The sequence below is a fragment of the Elaeis guineensis genome, chromosome 14 (assembly GCF_000442705.2).
Source record: "Elaeis guineensis isolate ETL-2024a chromosome 14, EG11, whole genome shotgun sequence".
Classification (NCBI taxonomy): domain Eukaryota; kingdom Viridiplantae; phylum Streptophyta; class Magnoliopsida; order Arecales; family Arecaceae; genus Elaeis; species Elaeis guineensis.
In genome coordinates this window covers 66,555,101-66,575,165 of record NC_026006.2, presented here as the reverse complement: position 1 = coordinate 66,575,165, position 20,065 = coordinate 66,555,101, and the positions used below count along the sequence as shown (strand labels likewise).

The window sequence follows — 20,065 nt, the reverse complement described above, 5'->3', positions numbered from 1 at the left end:
AGAGCATTGCAAATGGAACATGCGATTCAAAACCCATCTCTCGTATGTGACCATGAATCTCGAGTGCTAAATCTAGCCGCTCACAAGTAGATATTATGCTAAGAAATGTTGCTTCATTGACTCTTATATTCTTTGCCTTTATCTCACGTAGCAACTGCAAACCCTCTTCCACGTGCCCATTCTTTGCACACCCAAAAATCATAACATTTCAAGACATCAAATCTTTCTCAGGCATACCATCAAACGACAAGTGAGCAAGATCTATCTGCCTGCACTTGACATACATGTTCATTAGAGAATTACTTAAAGTCATGCTCAATTCAAAATCCTTTTCTTGCATATCACAGTGTATGTCCTTCCCTAACTCCAAATCTCGAAGCTTTCCGCATGCAGAGAGAACGTAGCCAGTGTAACCTGATCGGCATCAATATTTCTCCAATCCTTGGACAGAAAGAGAGCCATCGCCTCCTCTAGGCTATCATTATCATCATGGATAGATGGCCATTATATATTGAAGTCCTCAGGAAAAAACAAAAAAAAAGGAAAAAAAAATTTGAAGAGGCCAGTTGAAGAATATGAGGAAGGTCTTGGCATGGTATACATTAAACAATTTGCGATCAAGGTGATGACATACATGAGAAGATCCAACAGATTCAGGAGAGAGAGGTCAGCATCTTGAAGAGATGGTGGAAGAGATCAATCGGAGAGGAGGGAGGAGGAGGGGGGGGAGGTGGTGGAGGAATGGGCGGAGGTTAATCAGAGGAGGAGGAGATCAATCAGAGAGGAAGGTGGGAGGGGGGAGGAGGTGGACATAAGGGTATTTTATTCATTTTATAAAATAATAATATCATATGATGGTCATGTGATAAAATTTCATTAATGGAGATAAACAGCAGGACTACATTGGAATGTTTCAATAACTTCAGGGATCAGTTTGATACTTTTTAAAATATAGAGGTGTAAGTGAAAATGACCTAAATTTGAGGGAGTATTTTTGTAATTTATCCAAAAAAAATAAAAAATTTAGATCATTCATGCAGTTTTTAGGTGAAGAATAAGTAAAAAGGCTATTTGCCTTCTAAACCATTGATCATTATAGATTTAAAATGCAAGCTTCTGTAGTAATTACCAAGCTTTAAATCCACAAAATATCTTTCATCCAAAAAACATATAAGTTCATCATGCTTCAGTCTTCCAAAGAGGAAAAAAAAGCCTATCATATCAAACTTTATTTTAGCTTTAATACCTCTAACTCCCTGACTCTTAATCCATCAATTATAGTTGTGTGCAAATCAATCCCAACCACACTATTAAGCTGTAGAATGCCATCGATGTTGAAGACAACTCGACCAAGATATTCCAAATTAATCTGAAATATTTTCAGTGCATAGTCAGATGAAACTATTAGGATTATAGTGATCCTGATTAATGATACTAACCATATCAGTGGGAGTTAATAGAAAATAAATTCAATGCAAGGGGGAAAGCATGTAACAGGCTTTATGATAATTTAGAACTCTGATACCCAGTGTATGATACCAGAACTAGGAGGAAAAATGAAAATATTATGAAAAGCAGTAGATTCCCATTTAAGAAAGCTGAATCTCTTTTGTTCCTTTGGAATTTAAGTTCCTTGCTTGCCTGAAACGTATTTTCTAACCTAGCAACATTTACCTGTACTGAGTGAAATAGAGGCAGACAAGCTTTGTTAGTTGGGAGAGAAGTAACAACTTACCATGTTCAGACACATAAATACAATAGAAAGAACTTAACCCAATATAAATACAATAGAACAACAGAACCCTATATACATTAACCTGGAAAAGATAAACCCAAACAAGAACACCAAAAATAGGAGGAAGTCCAAGAACCATTGCCAAAGATAAGAAATATACAGTGACAACAAACATTACAATTAGAGAACCTAAATATAGTGCAGGCCTACTGTGACACCAGATCCATTTGGGCCTTGGACCAGGCCTAAAAATCTACAAGCCCAAAGCCCATACAAAAAAAAAAAAAAAAAACAGAATGGGAAGAAGACTCCCGATAGGAGTCTTCTTCTCCGATGAATTTCGAACGGAATGGAAGTCCTAGGACCACCGGACCTAGGGCTCTCTTTAAACAGGCCTCCCCCTCCCTCAAGACCCTCCACCGGCAATATTCGAGCTAGATTCCTCCTCTTTTCTCCGTTGAAAGCCGCGGCCTTCTCTTTTTGTGTTCATCGAAAATCGGAGGTTGGAGATTGTCACGCTCCGAACCCAACACCCGGATCGGATACGTGATGGCCGCACACTCCTTAGAGCAAGCCCTAAAGAATATGCAAGGCCAAAAATAAATCATTACAATCTTAACATCCATACCATTAACTTCAATAATAATTCGTAAAACCTTGCATAATTACAATTAAATTTTTCAATCCTCTGATCAGGTACTATGACACTCTATCTATCCAGCTGCTCACCCATAAATCTAAGCTATAGCCAATCATGAACGTCCTGTATCTCTCAGAAGAAAAAAAGATGAAAGGGTGTGAGCTTTACAGCCCAGTAAGAATTTCCATATCACACTGATATAGTAATATAATCTGAAGATAAGAATAAGCAATAAAATATAAAATCTCATGTTCAATGTCCAGAATAATGCAAACATTCATAAATTTTCTGTCTTGTCAAAATAGATGCATCATCATATGTTAACAGGTGAAACCCCTTTTATTCAATAATTATTTCATGTCTTATCTTTCATTTCTCCTTTCATAATCACATAATTTTTAACCTTTTCTTTCTGGTTCTGGACTATCCAATTCTATACCTCAGTCATCATCCGGATCGAATCCATTTAAAAAGTCTTTCAAGACTGTCCCAGGATGAGCTCCTGGCCGGCTGTCCCACGTACCAAAGCCCGTGAGAGGCTGTCCCAGGCATAAGCTCCTGGCGGGCTGTCCCAGGCATGAACTCCTGGCCGGCTGATCCACCTGTAAGTCAGTGGGGGCTGTCCAGGCATAAGCTCCTGGCGGGCTGTTCCACATGACAAGACTAGTCCATACCATATATCTCTTTCTTTTCATTTAATCATTATGTGTTGATTTCATCAAATCAATTCCGACTTGCATTATGATCAATTCAGATATGTCATATCCATATAATCATGCCATCAATCTCTGATCATATATATTGACATAACATACTCATACTCAAAATCAAATAACAGTATCTCAGGTATAATAAATTCATCGATCTCAAATCCGACGATGCAAAACAATAATGCAAGACCAACAGTAAATTAGCATATGTATAATAGTGATCATGTACAGGGATTTTACCTTTACCGGTGACTGATCCAAGCACAGAAATCAATATTCTTCTTTGATTTATGAATTTCTCTAACAAAATATTCCACTCGATATCTTACGCAGACAATCGTCTCTTCATAATCCTGATCAAATATAAAAATCATATATGGAGAAAATTACTGATAATCGATCCTAATAACACAGATCGAGGACCTCTCTTAGGATTAACCAAAATTAGGACTTGTCTATGTATCTGGATCCTCCACTAATCCATAAGACTTCTAGAGAGAGAAAATTCATGAAGAGAGAGAAAATTCTAGAGAGAGATAGTAGAGAGAGAAAGTGGAGAGAGAAACCTTCATATCCTTCCGATGAGGCACTCATGATCGAGATCATCAGAGGTCCTATCAGGGTGACTCAATATGAATCAAGTGTTACAATTTCGAATAGAATCGGACTGGGATCAGATCTACCGCACGAATTTCGAAGCAATCTTAGATCATCTTATTTTCATCTCAATTTTATCCTAGGGTTCATGATGCAATCAGAGAGGAAGAAAAGATCCTAGAGAGACAAAATCCGTAAAGAGAGAGAAAAGTCTAGAGAGAGAATCTAGAGAGAGAAAATGTAGAGAGAGAAAGTAGAGAGAGGAGAGAGAAAAATTTTCTCTCTTCTTCTTCTTTTTATTTTATTTTATTTTATTTTTATTTTTATTTTTCTCTTTCTCTTTTTCCTTTTTTTTTCTTTCTCTTTTTCCTTTTTCTTTTCTTTTTCTTTTTCCTTTTTCTTTTCTTTTCTTTTCTTCTTCTCTTCTTCCTTCTTCTTTTCTTCCCGCGGCCTCCCTTGGCTGAAACAGGGGAGGACCGTGAGGTCCCCCCCTCGGTGGCTCGGGCTTCGATGGCTTGGTCGGAGATCCGGCAACGACGGCGATGGGATTCGGCCGGCAGCGAAGAGGAGAACGGCGGCAAAAACAAGAAAAAATTCAGAAAATAGGGGATTTCTTGTTCATGGATTTTCCGACGATCCTGACGGCAGGCGAGGAGTATAAAATCATGGGAAGAAAGAGAAGAGGGAGAGAAAGAAAGATTGAACCCTTACCTGAACTCCGGTGGCCTCTTCGACCTTCAATTTCCGGCGAACACGAGAAGAGGCTGCCGTGGCTTCTACGGAGAAAAGGAGAGGAATCGGGCTCGACGGTCGTCGGTGGAGGCTCGTGAGGGAGAGGAGAGTCTTATTTATAGAGAATCCTAGAGTTCTAAGAGGCCTAGAGTCCTTCTCCGATCGGGATTCATCGGAGAAGAAGACTCCCTTCGGGAGTCTCCTTCCGTCTCATTTTTTTTTTTATATATGGGTTATTACAGAGATGCCATCGGAGCTCAGGTAAGGCTCCAATTTTTTTTTCTCACCCTCTTTCCTTTCTTTTTATGGTTTTAGACCCTCATCGACCATCAGGATCGTCAGAAAATCCATGAAAAGGGTGAACCCCTGTTCGGTCGGACCACCTTCCTTTTTTTCGATCACCGACGCCGTCTGTTGTGGCGTCTCACCTTTAAGATAGGATCCTCGTCCCTTTATCTCTCTTTCCTAAAGGTATTGGCCATCGATGATCGATCAATAATCAAAAAATAAAAAAAAAATAGCGGTACAATATTTTTTTGATTTTTCTTGATTTCTTGCCGGCCGAACCTTGCCGCCGACCATCCTTTGCCTCACCGCCATCGATCGTCATTGTCGGACATCCGACCATACCGCCGCCCTTCGCCGAAGTCTGAGCCATCGAGCCCCTACCATCGGTCCATCCTCTGTTTGGCCGGGAAGAGAAAGAAGAAAAGAAAAGAAAGAAAAAGAAAAACAAAGAAAGAAGAAGAAGAAGAAGAAGAAGAAGAAGAAGAAAAGAAAAAAAGAAGGAGAAAAAGAAAAAGAAAAAGAAAAAAATAGAAAAAAAGAATGAGTGAATTTTTTCTCTCTCCTCTCACTCCTTTCTCTCTTTCCTCTCTCCTCTCTCTGCCTCTCTCTCCACTTTCTCTCTATAGATTCTCTCTTTATTTTCTCTCTCTAAAATTTTTTCTCTCTAGGATCTTTCTACTCTCTCTAACTGTATCATGGATCCTAGGATAAATTTGAGATAGATAAAGGATGATCTGAAATCACTTTGAAATTCATGCAGTAGGTTGGATCCCAGTCTGACCCTTGTTTGAAATTTATAACATCTACTCATAGTTAATCCATATTGAATCATTCTGATATGATCTCTGATAATCTCATCATGATTACCTCATCTGAAGGATACGAAGACTCTCTCTCCACTTTCTCTCTACTTTCTCTATTTAAACTTTTCTCTCTCTTCATAGATTTGCATCTCTAAAAGTCTTGTGGACCAATGGAGGGTTTAGATACTTAGACAAATCTTAATTTTGACTAATCCTAAGAGAGATTCTGGATTTATATTATTAGGATCATTCATCCATAATTTCTCCATATTATGATTTTTATATTTAACCCTGATCATGTAAAGATGTAATTATTGTACAAGAAGATATGGAGCAAAATATCTTGATTCGTAGATTGAGGAGCTCATCGAATTCTGTATTTAGATTGATCATCAATAGAGATAAAAATCTTTATACATGATCACATTATATATGCTATTTTATTGTTGGTCTTGCATCATTGATTTTACATCGTTGAATTTGAGATCGATGAATTTGCTATATCTGAGACACTGTTATTTGCTTATATGATATTTGAGCATGAGTATGTTATATCAATATATATGTATCAATGATTGATGGCATGATTATATGGATATGACATATCTAATTTGATCACAGTATAAATCAGAATTGATTTGGTGAAATCAACATATAATAATTAAATAAAAAAATATGGTTTGGACTAGCCTTGTCATGTTGAACAGCTCGCCAGAAACTTATGCTTGGGACAGCCCACCAGGTGCTTATGTCTGGGATAGCCTCCACTGGCTTATATGTGGATCAGCCGTCAGGAGTTCATGCCTGGGACAGTCCGTCAGGAGCTTATATCTGGGACAGCCCCCCACGGCTTTCGTACATGGAACAGTCGGTCAGGAGCTCATTTTGAGACAGCCTTGAAAGGCTTTTGAGTGAAAATTTATTCAGATGGTGACTGAAGTATAGACTTAGTTAGTCAAGAGTCAGAAAGAAAAGATTAAAAATCATGTGATTATGAAAAGATAAATGAAAGATAATACATGAAATAATTGTTGAACAAAAGTGTTTCACTTGTTAACATATGATGATGTATTTTTTTTGACAAGATAAATGATTTATAGATATTTACAGTATTCTGGATATTGAACATAGAATTTTATATTTTATTGCTTATCCTTATTTTCAGATTATATTATTATATTGATGTGATATGAGAATTCTTACTGAGCTGTAAAGCTCACACCCCTTCATTTTTCTTTTTCTTCTCAGAATTATAGGATACTCATGATTGGCTGTGGTATAGATTTGTGGGTGAGCAGATGCATAGATAGAATATCATGATATTCGATCAGAGGATAGAAAGAATTTCAATTGTAATTATACAAGTTTTACTAATTATTATTAGAATTAGATATTACGGATGTTGAGGTTGTAATAAATTTTTTTGGCCTTGCATATTCTTTAAGTCTTGCTCTAAGGAGTGTGCAGTCATCACATATCCGATCCAGATGTTGGGTTCGGACGTGACAGAATGATATCAGAGCTCAGGTTATGATCATTTAGGGATTATGATATAAGTGATTAAGATATGATAAAATGATATTAGAGCTTAAGTTTAAGTCACTAGGGATTATGAAGTGATATCAAAACTTTATATAAGATCAATAGAACGTGACAGAATGGTATTAGAGCTTAGAGCTTAGGTTATGTTCATTTGGAGACTATGATACCATTCTGTCATGCCCCAAACCCAACATCCGGATCGGATACGTGATGGCCGCATACTCCTCAGAGCAAGTCCTAAAGAATATGTAAGGCCAAAAATAATTCATTACAACCTCAACATCCGTAATATCTAATTCCAATAATAATTAGTAAAACTTGTATAATTACAATTAAAATTTTTTCTATCCTCTGATCGGATATCATGACACTCTATCTATGCATCTGCTCACCCATAAATCCATACTACAGTCAATCATGAGCATCCGTAACTCTGAGAAGAAAAAAAAAGATGAAGGAGTGTGAGCTTTACAACCCAGTAAGAATTTCCATATCACACCAATATAATAAAATAATTTAAAAATAAAGATAAATAATAAAATATAAAATTTTATGTTCAATATCCAGAATACTGCAAACATCTATAAATCATCTGTCTTGTCAAAAGAAATGCATCATCATATGTTAACAATTGAAACACTTTTGTTCAACAATTGTTTCATGTCTTATCTTTCATTTCTCTTTTCATAATCACATGATTTTTAACCTTTTCTTTCTGGCTCTGACTAACCAAGTCTATACTTCAGTCACCATTCGAACAAATTTTTACTCAACCTTTCAAGGCTATCCCAAGATGAGCTCCTGACCGGCTGTCCCATGTACGAAAGCCCGTGGGGGGCTGTCCCAAGCATGAGCTCCTGATCGGCTGATCCATATAAAAATCAGTAGGGGCTGTCCCAGGCATAAGCTCTTGACGGGCTATCCCAGGCAGCTAGTCCAAATCATATCTCTTTTTATTTAATTATTATATATTGATTTCACCAAACCAATTCTGATTTACACAGTGATCAAATTAAATATGTCATATCTATATAATCATGCCATCAATCACTGATATATATATATTGACATAATATACTCATGCTCAAAAATATATAAGCAAATAACGATGTCTCGGATATAGTAAATTCATCGATCTCAAATCCAACGATGCAAAACCAATGATGCAAGACCAACGATAAAATAGCATAAATAATAGTGATCATGTATAGGGATTCTTACCTCTATGGTGATCAATCTAAATACAAAATTGATGAGCTCCTCAATCTACGAATCAAGATATTTTGCTCCATATCTTTTTGTACAATAATTACATCTCTACATGATCAGGTTGAATTGATATGCAAAAGAGAGAAAAAAACAGAAAAATGGAGGAGGATAATCCTAACACAAGAACCTTGAAAAGAAAGTCCAGAAAAAATTACCACTCAAAGATTAATTAAGTACTCAACTAAAACACCGGGGGATATGCTGAAATGGAATCAGAAGTTCTTGAGTGGGGTTCCCTAGTTACAAAAAGTCTCAAAGTACTACGACAAATCGCTGGTAAGCTACAGGAATTGAGCAATTTTAACGAGCTTCACCTACAATTACAAAACACTTAAGTAGTTTACTGTATATTTCACGCAATACATCACTTAAGATGAAAATGATCGTCAAGTCAGTGGTGTATAAGTCAATGGAGGGAATAAGAGATGGAAATAGGACATCTGTTTGAATGGTAAAGCTAGCTAGACTCCATGTTGGATATTTCTCAGGGTACAGGTGAGGATGTCTTACATTAGTGAATCACACAATAAAGTACATGCATGCAAAAGAAAAAAGAAATTGAAACGAAAAAACAACTAAAAAATAATTGAATTAAGATATATAAATATTTTAATTCTCATTAAGGTTGTACCGCAGTTCTTCAACCACCATCGAACTTCAACAATCATCCATGACTGCATACTAGCTAACAAAGCATTCAGCTTCATAAATTATTGATTTAGGAAGAAGGTTCAAATTTCAGCAGGCAAGAGTAAACAAATTAAATGCTCGAGTATAACAAAATGTCTCGTGGTGGTTAGACACGTGACATACACTATGCATGCTATTTCACAATCGAACAAAACTGATCAACCTCCGGTAGTCTATGATAAATTTAGATATACTACACTCAGATATGTGCTTGTTCCCACTGCAGACCTCTTCATTCAAAATTATTTCTATGGCATCATTCAGCATCTGATCTCTTGTACTTTTGAGACTATTTATTTTGACATCATTCAAAATTGGAGAAGATGCTGAATGAGTCGAAATAAAATCAGCCACTTTTCCATGGTCTATCAAACATACGAGAATCAGTTACCCATGTATTATCTACCAAAGCATCAGCATCCGAGAAAATATATTTTAGTAAGGTAAAATTCTTCTCGTAAACAAAAGAATTTCTCAAGTAAAGCTAAGATAATATTGTTCTTCCGTGCATTCTATCTAAACCAACCTCTTGGCTTCCACCTAGTTTTCCCAAAGTGTTGTAGTTGCTGGGGTGTTGCTAACGTTCTTAAACTGATAATTAATTAATCCAGCCCTTGGAGAGTAAGATTCCATGTGAGTAGTCCTTATCCAGCCCAAAGGATAGTCCTCTAGTTTGCAGAGCTCAAAAGATTTATCAGCATCCCATGCGAGGGTTGATGACCAAGGCAGTCTGCATTGGCTGGCTAGTCTGCCGCGTATTCATTACCCTACATTGAACAGGTGAAACTTAACGAGTTGTTGCCACTTGCCACAAGCATAGCAATGCTTTGTGCTTTATAGATTTTTTTTAAAAAAAATAAAAGAAGACAAAGAAGTGAATTTTTTTAAAAAATATTATTTTTTAATATTTATTTTTTAATCTATCCTCTTTTCTAATTTATTTCTCAAAATATGATAATTTGGGTGAGGTGGCGAGACGCGACGAAACTGCATGTTGAATATGCAGTTTCACGTAAGATGGATAAAAAAATTAAATTTTAATTTTAATTTTAAATCTAAAATTAAAACCGCATGTTGAAAATATGGATTCAGTTTTCAAGATGAAATCGTAACTTTAAGGTGCGGTTTCACTCTTTTTTTTTTTTTTTTTCCCGTTGGCACTCTTTTGTTTTTCAATTTCTGTACCGGTCAATCGGAGGCATGGGTGGAGGCTTCATCAGGATCAAGAAGGGAGGAAGGGTCGTCGGTCGGCGAGGGTGGTGGCATGTGACACCTGGGGGGTGGGTTGGGGGGCCGACTTTTCTGTTCGTACGGACGGACGTAGGGGCCCATCAGGGGAGGTGATAGTCGTATGGAGCCTAGGGCGGATGGTGGGTATGGCGCGGATGGTGGCAAGGAGAGGCTACGACAGAAGAGCGGAACGGGTGTAGGGCCTACGGCAGACTTCGACAGGGTGGGGCTGATAGTGGCGCTCCAAAGGGGGGTGGGTGCGAGTCAGTCAGTAGAGAAAAGTAGAGGATCGACCAGAGTGGGGGGTGAGAGGAAGGGAAGGGAGAGACGGGAAAAAAACTAAAAAAAAAAAAATAAATAATAAAATATTTTTATTTTATTAATAATAAAAAATATTATTTGATTAATAATAAGATATTATTATTAATATATATAAATTATATTATTATATAAAATTTTAAAATAATATATATTTTATTATTATATAAATTTTATTTTAATGATAAATATCTTTATTACTTTTTAATGAAATATATTTATTCATTTTTAGTGTAAATATATTTTAAAATAATATTATTAATCAAATAATAATAATAATTTATTATTAATCAAATAATAATATTAATTATTAATTAAATAATAATATTTTATTATTAATCAAATAATATTTTTTATTATTAATAAAATAAAAATATTTTATTATTTATCTTTTTTTTTCTTTTTTTCCCTCTCGTTTCTCCCTTTCCTTCCTTCCACCTCCCCTCGATGGCGGTCGACCCTACCCACCCCCCTCCGATGTGCCACACGCGGCCCCGCCCCGCCCCGCCGCCATCCTCCATGCCATCTGTCGTGGGCCCCACACTCATTCCGCCATGCTACTACGGTCATCTATCTCTTCCTTTGCGAGGCATCCGTCGTGGCTGTCCGCACTGCACCCACCACCGCCGTTCGTGCTGCACTTGCCATTCGCCTCCAGTTCCACGCGACCACCACACTCCCTCCCTCCCGTCGGGTCCGAACGTCCATCCGCACCAAAGCCGTCCCTCCCTCCCTCGAAACCCCCTCCCCCTCCCTCGATTGCTGCACCCGCACCCCATGCCCCCTCCCCGGCACCACACAACACCGGCCCCACCGCCCGACCAAAGCCTCAGCCAATCAGCGACCCCCCTCCCCTCCCTTCCGAGTCTCGACGAAGCCTTCGGTTCGATACAAAGCGAAAATGAAAAAAAAACTTGCAGCATTCCAAAATGGGAAAAAAAGAAACCGCATCTTGAAGATGCGGTTTCATCTTGAAAATTAAAACTACATTTTCAACATGCAATTTTAATTTTAATTTTAAATTAATTTTAAATTTTAAATTTTTTTATTCATCTCATTTGAAACCGTACGTTGAACATGCGGTTTCTGTGGTTTTAAATAGAAACCGCATCTTCGATATACAATTCCGCCAGTCCGCACCACCTCACCCAAACTACTATATTTTGAAAAATAAATTAAAAAGAAGAATAAATTGAAAAATAAATATTAAAAAATAATATTAAAAAAAATACCAAAGAAGCGGCCACCCGGTTTTGTTAAAAGGAAACCGGAAGAAGTAATTACGCAAAGGGAAAACAAAAGTCTCTGATCATAGCAGTGTTCAAACGATCCTACCATCCAACAAGAGAAACAAATATACAGAAGATCAGCATTAGAATACAATCAGACATTTGTTAAGAAGACAATGTTAGCTTCTCTGCTCAAAAGTATTCGGGAGAACGCTCTTCAACTGGTTCCATACAGCAGCACGGCCCTCTAGTCTCCTCCTCAACTAGAGATGTCCCCAGGCTTCAAATGAATAGCAACGGAGTCCTAAAAAAATTTTTATCAAAAATATAATAGATATTTTATATAATCTTTTAAAAAATAAATATTTAATTAAAATGTTTTAAAATATGTCATCTTTCTATAACCAATTAAATATGTCAAAAAAAATATCATAAAAAATTTTAATAAAAAAAATTCTTCCCACAAGCTAAATTAATTCCATATATTATGAAACTCAAAATAAATCAACCAATAATATATATTAATTTATTATAAAATAAATTATTGTAGTGATTTCTTACGAAAGGGGACACGGCAGATGCCCTCGCGACCATTATGTTTGGCCATTTGTGACGTTGGAGCTGCCATCATTTTATTGCTTGCTTGCCAACCAAGCGGATTGACCGTCAATAGCAGAAGAGGAGAACCGCGTTTCCGTTGTTTCTCGAGTTCCGATAAGCCAATGAGTCAACCATCAGTCAACATAGCATCCCTTCCCCATCTTCTCCGTGGAGAGCTGCCCGTCTCACACCAACTTTAATCCCTCCGGCTACCGTGTGAAGAAGCGATGGCGGAGGTTATTGTCTCTGCCTTTGTGCAGGTGTTGCTTAAGAAATCCACATCCCAAATCCTTCGTCAATATGGAAAGATGTGGGGCTCCACTGTCTACAGGCAGCTGAAAAAGCTTGAGAGCACGCTGTCCACCATTCAAGCCGTCCTCCAGGATGCTGAGGAGAAGCAGGTGAAGAACGAGGCGCTGAAAAAATGGTTGGCAGATCTCAAGGATGCAGCCTATGATACTGAAGACATCCTGGACGAGTTCAACTACGAAGTTCTGCGGCAGAGGGCGGAAATCCGAGATCGCATGAAGAGGAAGGTATGGGACTTCTTCTCTTTCCGTAATCCTATCATATTTCGCATTACAATGATGAACAAGATTAAAGAGATCGTGGAGAGGTTGGATAACATTGCAGCGGAGAGATCTAAGTTCCATCTGACAGAAATTGGTCCAGTGGATAGGCAGTATTTGAGTACAGAGAGACCAGAAACTCACTCTTTTGTCAAAGAGTCAAACATCATAGGAAGAGAGGAGGATAAGAAGAAGATCGTAGAGTCGCTCATCAGTCGAGCTGGCAGGAGTGACGTTTCGGTCCTTCCAATACTTGGGATCGGAGGCCTTGGGAAGACGACGCTAGCACAGCTGGTGTACAATGAAATAACGGTTGCGGAGCATTTCCAACAGCGCATATGGGTCTGTGTGTCAGAGAATTTTGATATCAAAAATATTGTCAAAACAATAATAGAATCGGCAACTCAGAGAAAATATGAACTTTCTGATATGGATTCTTTACAACGTACTTTGAGAGAAGTTCTCGGTGGTAAGAGATTTCTGCTTGTGCTCGACGATGTTTGGAATCCATGGGAAGAATTAAAAGAATTGTTAACAGCTGGGGCTGAAGGAAGTTGCGTTATTGTGACAACCCGCAGTACAACCGTTGTTTCATCTATCATCGGCACGCTCGATGCCTATGAACTGAAACCACTGTCCGATGATGAATGCTGGAGCTTGTTTGAAAGAAACGCATTTTCTAAGGGTGATGCGGAGAAGTCCGCAGATCTGATACATATTGGAAAAGCCATTGTGGAGAAGTGCGGAGGCCTGCCCCTGGCGGCGAAGATGCTGGGGAGATTAATGCGCACGAAGAGGGAGGTGAGGGAATGGAGGTCAGTGATGGAAAGTAAAATTTGGAAGCTAAATGATGATAAGATCCTCCCTTCGTTGAGGTTGAGCTATAATCACCTGCCTTGTCATGTGAAACAATGCTTTGCTTATTGCGCCATATTCCCAAAGGATTATGAAATAGACAAGGAGATGCTGATCCAGTTGTGGAAGGCTAATGGATTTATTCCATCTGATCTAGAGGAGGACATGGAATTGAAAGGCCAGGAGATTTTCTACGAGCTGTTGTCAAGATCCTTCTTCCAAGACATGATAATTCACAAACAGACATTCAAAATGCACGATCTGATTCACGACCTTGCACAATCCATTATAGGGAATGAATGCCACATTCTTGCTAAGCCTCAAAGCATTTCAAATACCGCCGTTCGGCATTTATCTATAACCATGGACGATCCGAAGCTTTCAACTACGGAGAAGGTTGATGCATTTAGAACGCTCCGGACGCTGCTGTTGTTGAGCGATCAGCGCAAGATTGATTTGGGTACGTTGCTGTTGGGGATCCGTCGGAAGGAGATTGATCTTTCCCATATCAATTGGGCAGAGACCAAGTTGCGGGTACTAGGCTTAAGTGGAGCTAGGGATATAAATGACATTCCGATTTCAACACTCCATTTAAAGCATCTAAGATACCTTGACCTCTCCGGAACTGATATTACTACATTACCTGAAGCTACATCTAGCCTTCTGAATCTGCAGACGTTGAACCTTCCCACTGTGACCGACTTTGTCAGCTGCCCGATGGCATTAGAAAGATGAGCAGTCTCAAGCATCTTTATGTTCACGGTTGTTTAAGGTTATTAAGCATGCCCAGAGGGATAGGGCAACTGAGGTGCCTCCGCACGCTGACAGCATACCCAGTTGGAAATGAGATTGGAAGTGGAAGTATCAAAGAGCTAAAAGACTTGTGCATCGGAGGCAGCCTTGAACTTTATGGCCTTGAAAATGTGAGGAGTGCAGCTGAAGCCGAAGCTGCCAATATAGGTTCCAAGCAGGATCTCCAGTATTTGATTTTGCGCTGGTTGGATGGAAAAACATCTAATGAATTAATAGAAGGGAATGCAGAGGAGGTTCTGGAAGCCCTTCAACCACACCGAGGCTTGAAAGCGTTGAGAATATCGTGCTACCCAGGTAAAAGACTTCCTACATGGTTGGTGGGCCAATCGATGCTCCTGTTGAATCTGGTTGAAATCACTTTGCGTGATTGCCCCATATGTGAGCACGTCCCACAGCTTGGGCGGCTCCCCTGTCTTGCGACATTAAAAATAGATGGTCTGGCTTCTGTGAAGCACATGGGCGGTGATGATTTCTATGGCAGTGCAGGTGGAGGAGACCAGTATGATGTAGTATTCCCTTCACTGAGGACATTTGTGCTACGTTGCATGGATGACTTGGAGGAATGGTCGGGAGTAGAAGGAAGACCATCCTTCCCTAAACTTGAAGATTTAACAGTCTCGTTTTGTCCAAAGTTAACAACCATCCTAGGTGCTCGGTCACCAATGAGGAGGTGGGAGAACTTCAACTCTCTTCAGCGGTTGACGATTGGAAACTGTGGTAGTTTGATTTCCTTGCCAGTTGAAATGATCCGATGCTTCAGTTCCCTCAGATATCTAGAAATTAGTGATTGTGAGAACTTCATTGGCTGCTCATCGTCATCAGGTGGCGTAGCAGTGCTGGAACTGCAACACCTCACTGCACTTGAAACGCTTTTCATCGATCGCTGTCCAAAGTGGGGCAACTTTCCACATGATTCGTTGCATCACCTCACTGCTCCAAAAAAACTCACTCTTGCAGCTTGTGAACGAGCGACAGCACTACCTGAGTTCCCAGAATCGCTGCTGGATCTACGGATTAACCATTGCCATAACATCAGCTCCCTGCCAGAAGGCTTAGGACGCCTCACAGGACTCGAAAGTCTTGCAATTTATGATTTACCAAAGCTCTCCTCTCTGCCTCAAAGGATGGAAGGCCTCACGGCACTCAGGAGTCTTCAAATTCGTTGTTTACCAGAGCTCTCCTCTCTGCCTCAAGGGATGGAAGGCCTCACAGCACTCCAGTCTCTTGAAATTAATTACTTACGAAAGCTCTCTTCTCTGCCTCAAGGGATGGAAGGCCTCAAAGCACTCGAATTTCTTGAAATTTATAATTTACCAAAGCTCTCCTCTTTGCCTCAAGGGATGGAAGGCCTCACAGCACTCAAATTTCTTACAATTTGTAATTTACCAAATCTCTCCTCTCTGCCTCATATGATGGAAGGCCTCACAGAACTCAGGAGACTTGAAATTCATAATTTACCAAAGCTCTCCTCTCTGCCTCAAGGGATGGAAGGCCTCACAGCACTCCATTCTCTTCAAATTAAAAATTTACCAAAGCTCTCCTCTCTGCCTCAAGGGATGGAAGGCCTCAAAGTACTGGAGAGATTGATTATTTTAAAATGCCCTAACCTGATCTCACTGCCTAGGGGACTGCAACAGCGTCTCCCCAGCTCAGTGACCTAGAGATAAGAGGCTGTCCGGAACTGGAGAGAAGATGCAAGACCGGAGGAGAGTACTGGGCCCTCATTTCAGGTATCCCACACATGAGGATCGGCGGATGATAGAGCAGGTCAGTTCTTTTGTAAGCTAACTTTTCCGATCCAAAACAATCCAAAATGAAGAGCATTCTTGAGCATTCTCTTCTTTCTGGCACTGTGCAGCACCTCAGCATCAAAAGGAAGCAGAAGAGGAGTCTGCCCCTGGCACAAGGTTATAGGCTTCGACATGTCACTGGGGACTGCGTGGCCATGTTTATTGTGTTTCTCTTGTATCACTCATTTTCGCCGTCCGGTTTGTCTGAATCTATTGTATCCGAACCGTATGCTCTTCCGGTTTTTGATTTGATGTTTCAAAAATACCCTACTCTCGTTGTTTTTCTCACTTCAAAATGGTGCTCTGTTTGTTCTATGTTTCGGAAGGCCCCGAATAATAAAATTGTCATACTATTGTTCTTTTTAAACAAATTATTAGCAAATTTCTGACAGAATTGGAACCGGTTATGATGTGTTAGTCTTGTTATTCCACTCTTTTAGTAACAAATTATAATTGTTATTCTGTTTGAAACAATGAGAGCTAGCATTTTTTTGCAGTTAGTGCACCAATGGTTGATTGCAGCTTGTTATCTACTAAGCTTGCAGTATATATATATATATATATATATATATATATATATATATATATATATATTGTGAAAAGAGTAATTTTTATACTTGTACATGCTTTGTTGGTTGATGCAGGGATCATTTGGCTGCTTTTATATAATATAATTGTTGGAGATCTGGTATCATTTGACTCATAATATAGCAAAAAGAAAGAAAAAATAAAAATAAGATACAATCAAATACGTAGACTAGATCAAGATCTATTTTCATGGAGCATGCAAAGGCTTCAATATGAAAGAAAAAATAAGTACAAAAGGAGAATATCCACTCTCAACTTTCATACACAAATTTATTCTTCAACAATAATCTCTCATTTCTCACCTCTTATAAAAGCTCTCACAAATAAATATGAAGAGTCGCATGGTTTGAAAGCAAAAGATACTCTGAATGATCCATTAGACCTGCCTGTTTAATATATTGCTGGATTTTTTTTAGATGTGTTTCATCTTATCCAGTCATTATTTAAACTTTTCCTTTATCATCTCTGATTCACTTCCAAGGTGGCTACTTCTGTTTTATTTGCCTTGGTAGAAAGGCTTCCCAATTTTGAGAAACTGGGGAGATTCCACCCCTTCCTCGGGGAGAGTCCACCCGTTCTCCTTGCTACTAGAAATTAACCTCCACTCCCTTTCTAAGTGGAATCAAAGAGATAAAGATTCCATTCGTACTTTCCTTGTTTGACCTCATTGCTTTGGTCCCACCACCCTCCAATTAACGTTAAAAAGACCAAAATAATTATTGCTGAACATTTTAAACCATGTATGATGATAGACATGATGGGTCCAAATTGATCCGAGTCCTTTATCCTGACTTTGAAATAAGGATTTCAATCAACTAGTAAGATAAATATATGGATATATGGATCCATTTGAAAAATATTGCAAAGATCATGATATCAAGCTTGAGAAAATTATTCTTAAAATATCTCAACATAATGAAGTTGCTTAGAGAATAAATTATACTATTGACGAAAAACTTTGATGTATGCTCTCTCATGTTAAATAAGAACTATAATAGATTTGATCAATATTTCTCCTTTAGTTCTTTTTCAAGATGATGTGTTAGAAAGAGTGTGAGTTGGAAAAGATATTTTATATAATCACTTGAGGGTATTTAACTATAGAACATTTATTCACGTTCCTAAAGATGAGAGATTCAAGCTTGATGACAAATTTAAACAGTATATTTTGATGGGTTATGCACATGAAGAATTTAGTTATAAATTATGAGATCCAGTTGATAAGAAGGTTATCAGAATCAAAGATATTGTACTTTTAAAATATCGGACTATTGAAGATTTTGAAAAGACACTACAAGAAAATAGATCTTTACCAGCATAGATAAATACTGTTGAAAGTAAGAAAAAGTGCCGTTAATGATATTAGCGGCATTTTTGTCAAATGTCGACTCAATGTCGTCAATCGCTGATTACCTAGCGACACTTTTATATATGCGCTAAAAATTATTTTTTAGCGGTATTTTTTTGATATTTATCAGCATTTTAGTAATACCACAAATTCATTTACCGACACAAAAAAATGCCATACAAAAGAAAGATAAAAGATAATTTAACAAATAGTGGCATTTCAAAATGCTAGTGAAGGTTAATTAGTGACATCCAAAATTGCTGGTGAAACATGATCAAGTAGTGGCATTTTATAAATGCTACTAAAGTTTCTATTTTGCAACACTATTTTAATATTGACCAGCATTTCCAAAATGCTGCCAATTCATTTAGCAGTACTAAAAAATGCCATTGAAAATTAATTAGTGGTATTGAAAAATGTTGATAAGAAAATCTAGATCGTAATAGTTATCTCAAAAGATTAATTTACTGATGCTTTTAGATGCTAGTGATAGCTTTACGGCTTAATTTCTCAGATACTTTTCTATGGCATTTTGATGAGTTAGTGATAATTATTTTTAATGATTGTGTACCATTGTTTTATTCAACCTGTATAGAACTTGTTTGAAATATATGCAATATTCATTAATATATTATATAATGATGCATCCTAGAACAAGAATTATAAAATTGAAAATCTATTTAAAACAATCCATAAATAATAATTACCTTAATGATTCATTTTGAAAAAAATCAATACCATCTCACAAAATCAAATTTAAAATGTAAATTACATTCTTAAAGCACAAGTACAAACACTCCACAAAAGTAATAAAGCAAAAGTATTTGTTACAATTCATTGAAATCTATATAGAAATATATAAAAAAAATTAAAGCCCAAAGCAATTCATCCGATGCCTAAGCAGGTACCATTTGCAAAAAAAAAAAAAAAAAATACCCCTCAAGTTTAGGCCATTTTCACTTATACCCCTTGTATTTTAACAAGTGTCAAATTGGTCCCCAAAGTTTCGAAAAGTTCCAAAGAGGCCCCAATGGTCACTTAACCCTTGATGGCATCCGCTTGTCATTACAATGGACAAAAATATCCCTCTGAAATTTTCTCCTCTCAGAGGGAGGAGGACGACAGGAGGATGGTGGCTCCGATCGGAGCCACCACTGAAGCGACAGGGAAGGCAATGGCAAGGCCATCAGGGAAGATGGCTGTAGAAATAAGATGGAAAGAATGGTAGATTTGAAAATAAATATTAAAAAAAATATATTTTTATTAAAAAAATCTCTCGGGTGAGTCTCTTTCAAGTAGAAAAATGATATAATATACCTAAAACTTTCTCGGTGTGCTCCAGGGATGCTGGATATGATCCTGCACTGTTTTGAGTGAACCCTAATGGTAGATTTCTCTATTTGCTTGCTGATTGAGGTTCTCCCTTCACTTCGAAACATTAGGTTGTGAAGCTGACTGTGCCACTGTAAGCTGCATCTGCTGGACCATGCACTTGCCTGATTGAAGACTGGATGCCATTTGTATTAAAGATTGTTGAGAAGATTTCATTTGGTCGAGATGCAACAAAGTTTGTTCTGCTATTGCAGATGCTGCTGTTGAATTTGTGATTGCAAGGATGAAGGATGAGAAACATTCTGTTTTAGAATTTGCTGCTGGTGTTAATACTGGTAAACAAATGTGTTTTGTGATTGCTATTGATGTTGTTAGGAAATGAGTATC

The 20,065-nt window shown here is 38.0% G+C and overlaps 1 protein-coding gene and 1 long non-coding RNA gene across 2 annotated transcripts; one reads left to right on the top strand and one right to left on the bottom strand.

Moving 5' to 3' along the window:
- Positions 1 to 2,245: 2,245 nt before the first annotated feature.
- On the bottom strand, positions 2,246 to 2,948 carry LOC140853697 (uncharacterized). The gene is made up of 3 exons (XR_012136756.1): positions 2,815 to 2,948; positions 2,392 to 2,506; positions 2,246 to 2,311 (listed from the first exon to the last, which is right to left on the bottom strand). It is a non-coding gene; the product is annotated as an uncharacterized lncRNA (long non-coding RNA).
- A 9,547-nt stretch (positions 2,949 to 12,495) lies between these two features.
- LOC105037073 (disease resistance protein RGA2) lies at positions 12,496 to 16,777 on the top strand. The gene is given in 3 exon segments (XM_073248784.1): positions 12,496 to 14,492; positions 14,495 to 16,387; positions 16,479 to 16,777. Coding segments are annotated over 2 exon segments (3,669 nt in total). The 5' UTR covers positions 12,496 to 12,610; the 3' UTR covers positions 16,282 to 16,387; positions 16,479 to 16,777.
- The last annotated feature ends 3,288 nt before the right edge of the window (positions 16,778 to 20,065 follow it).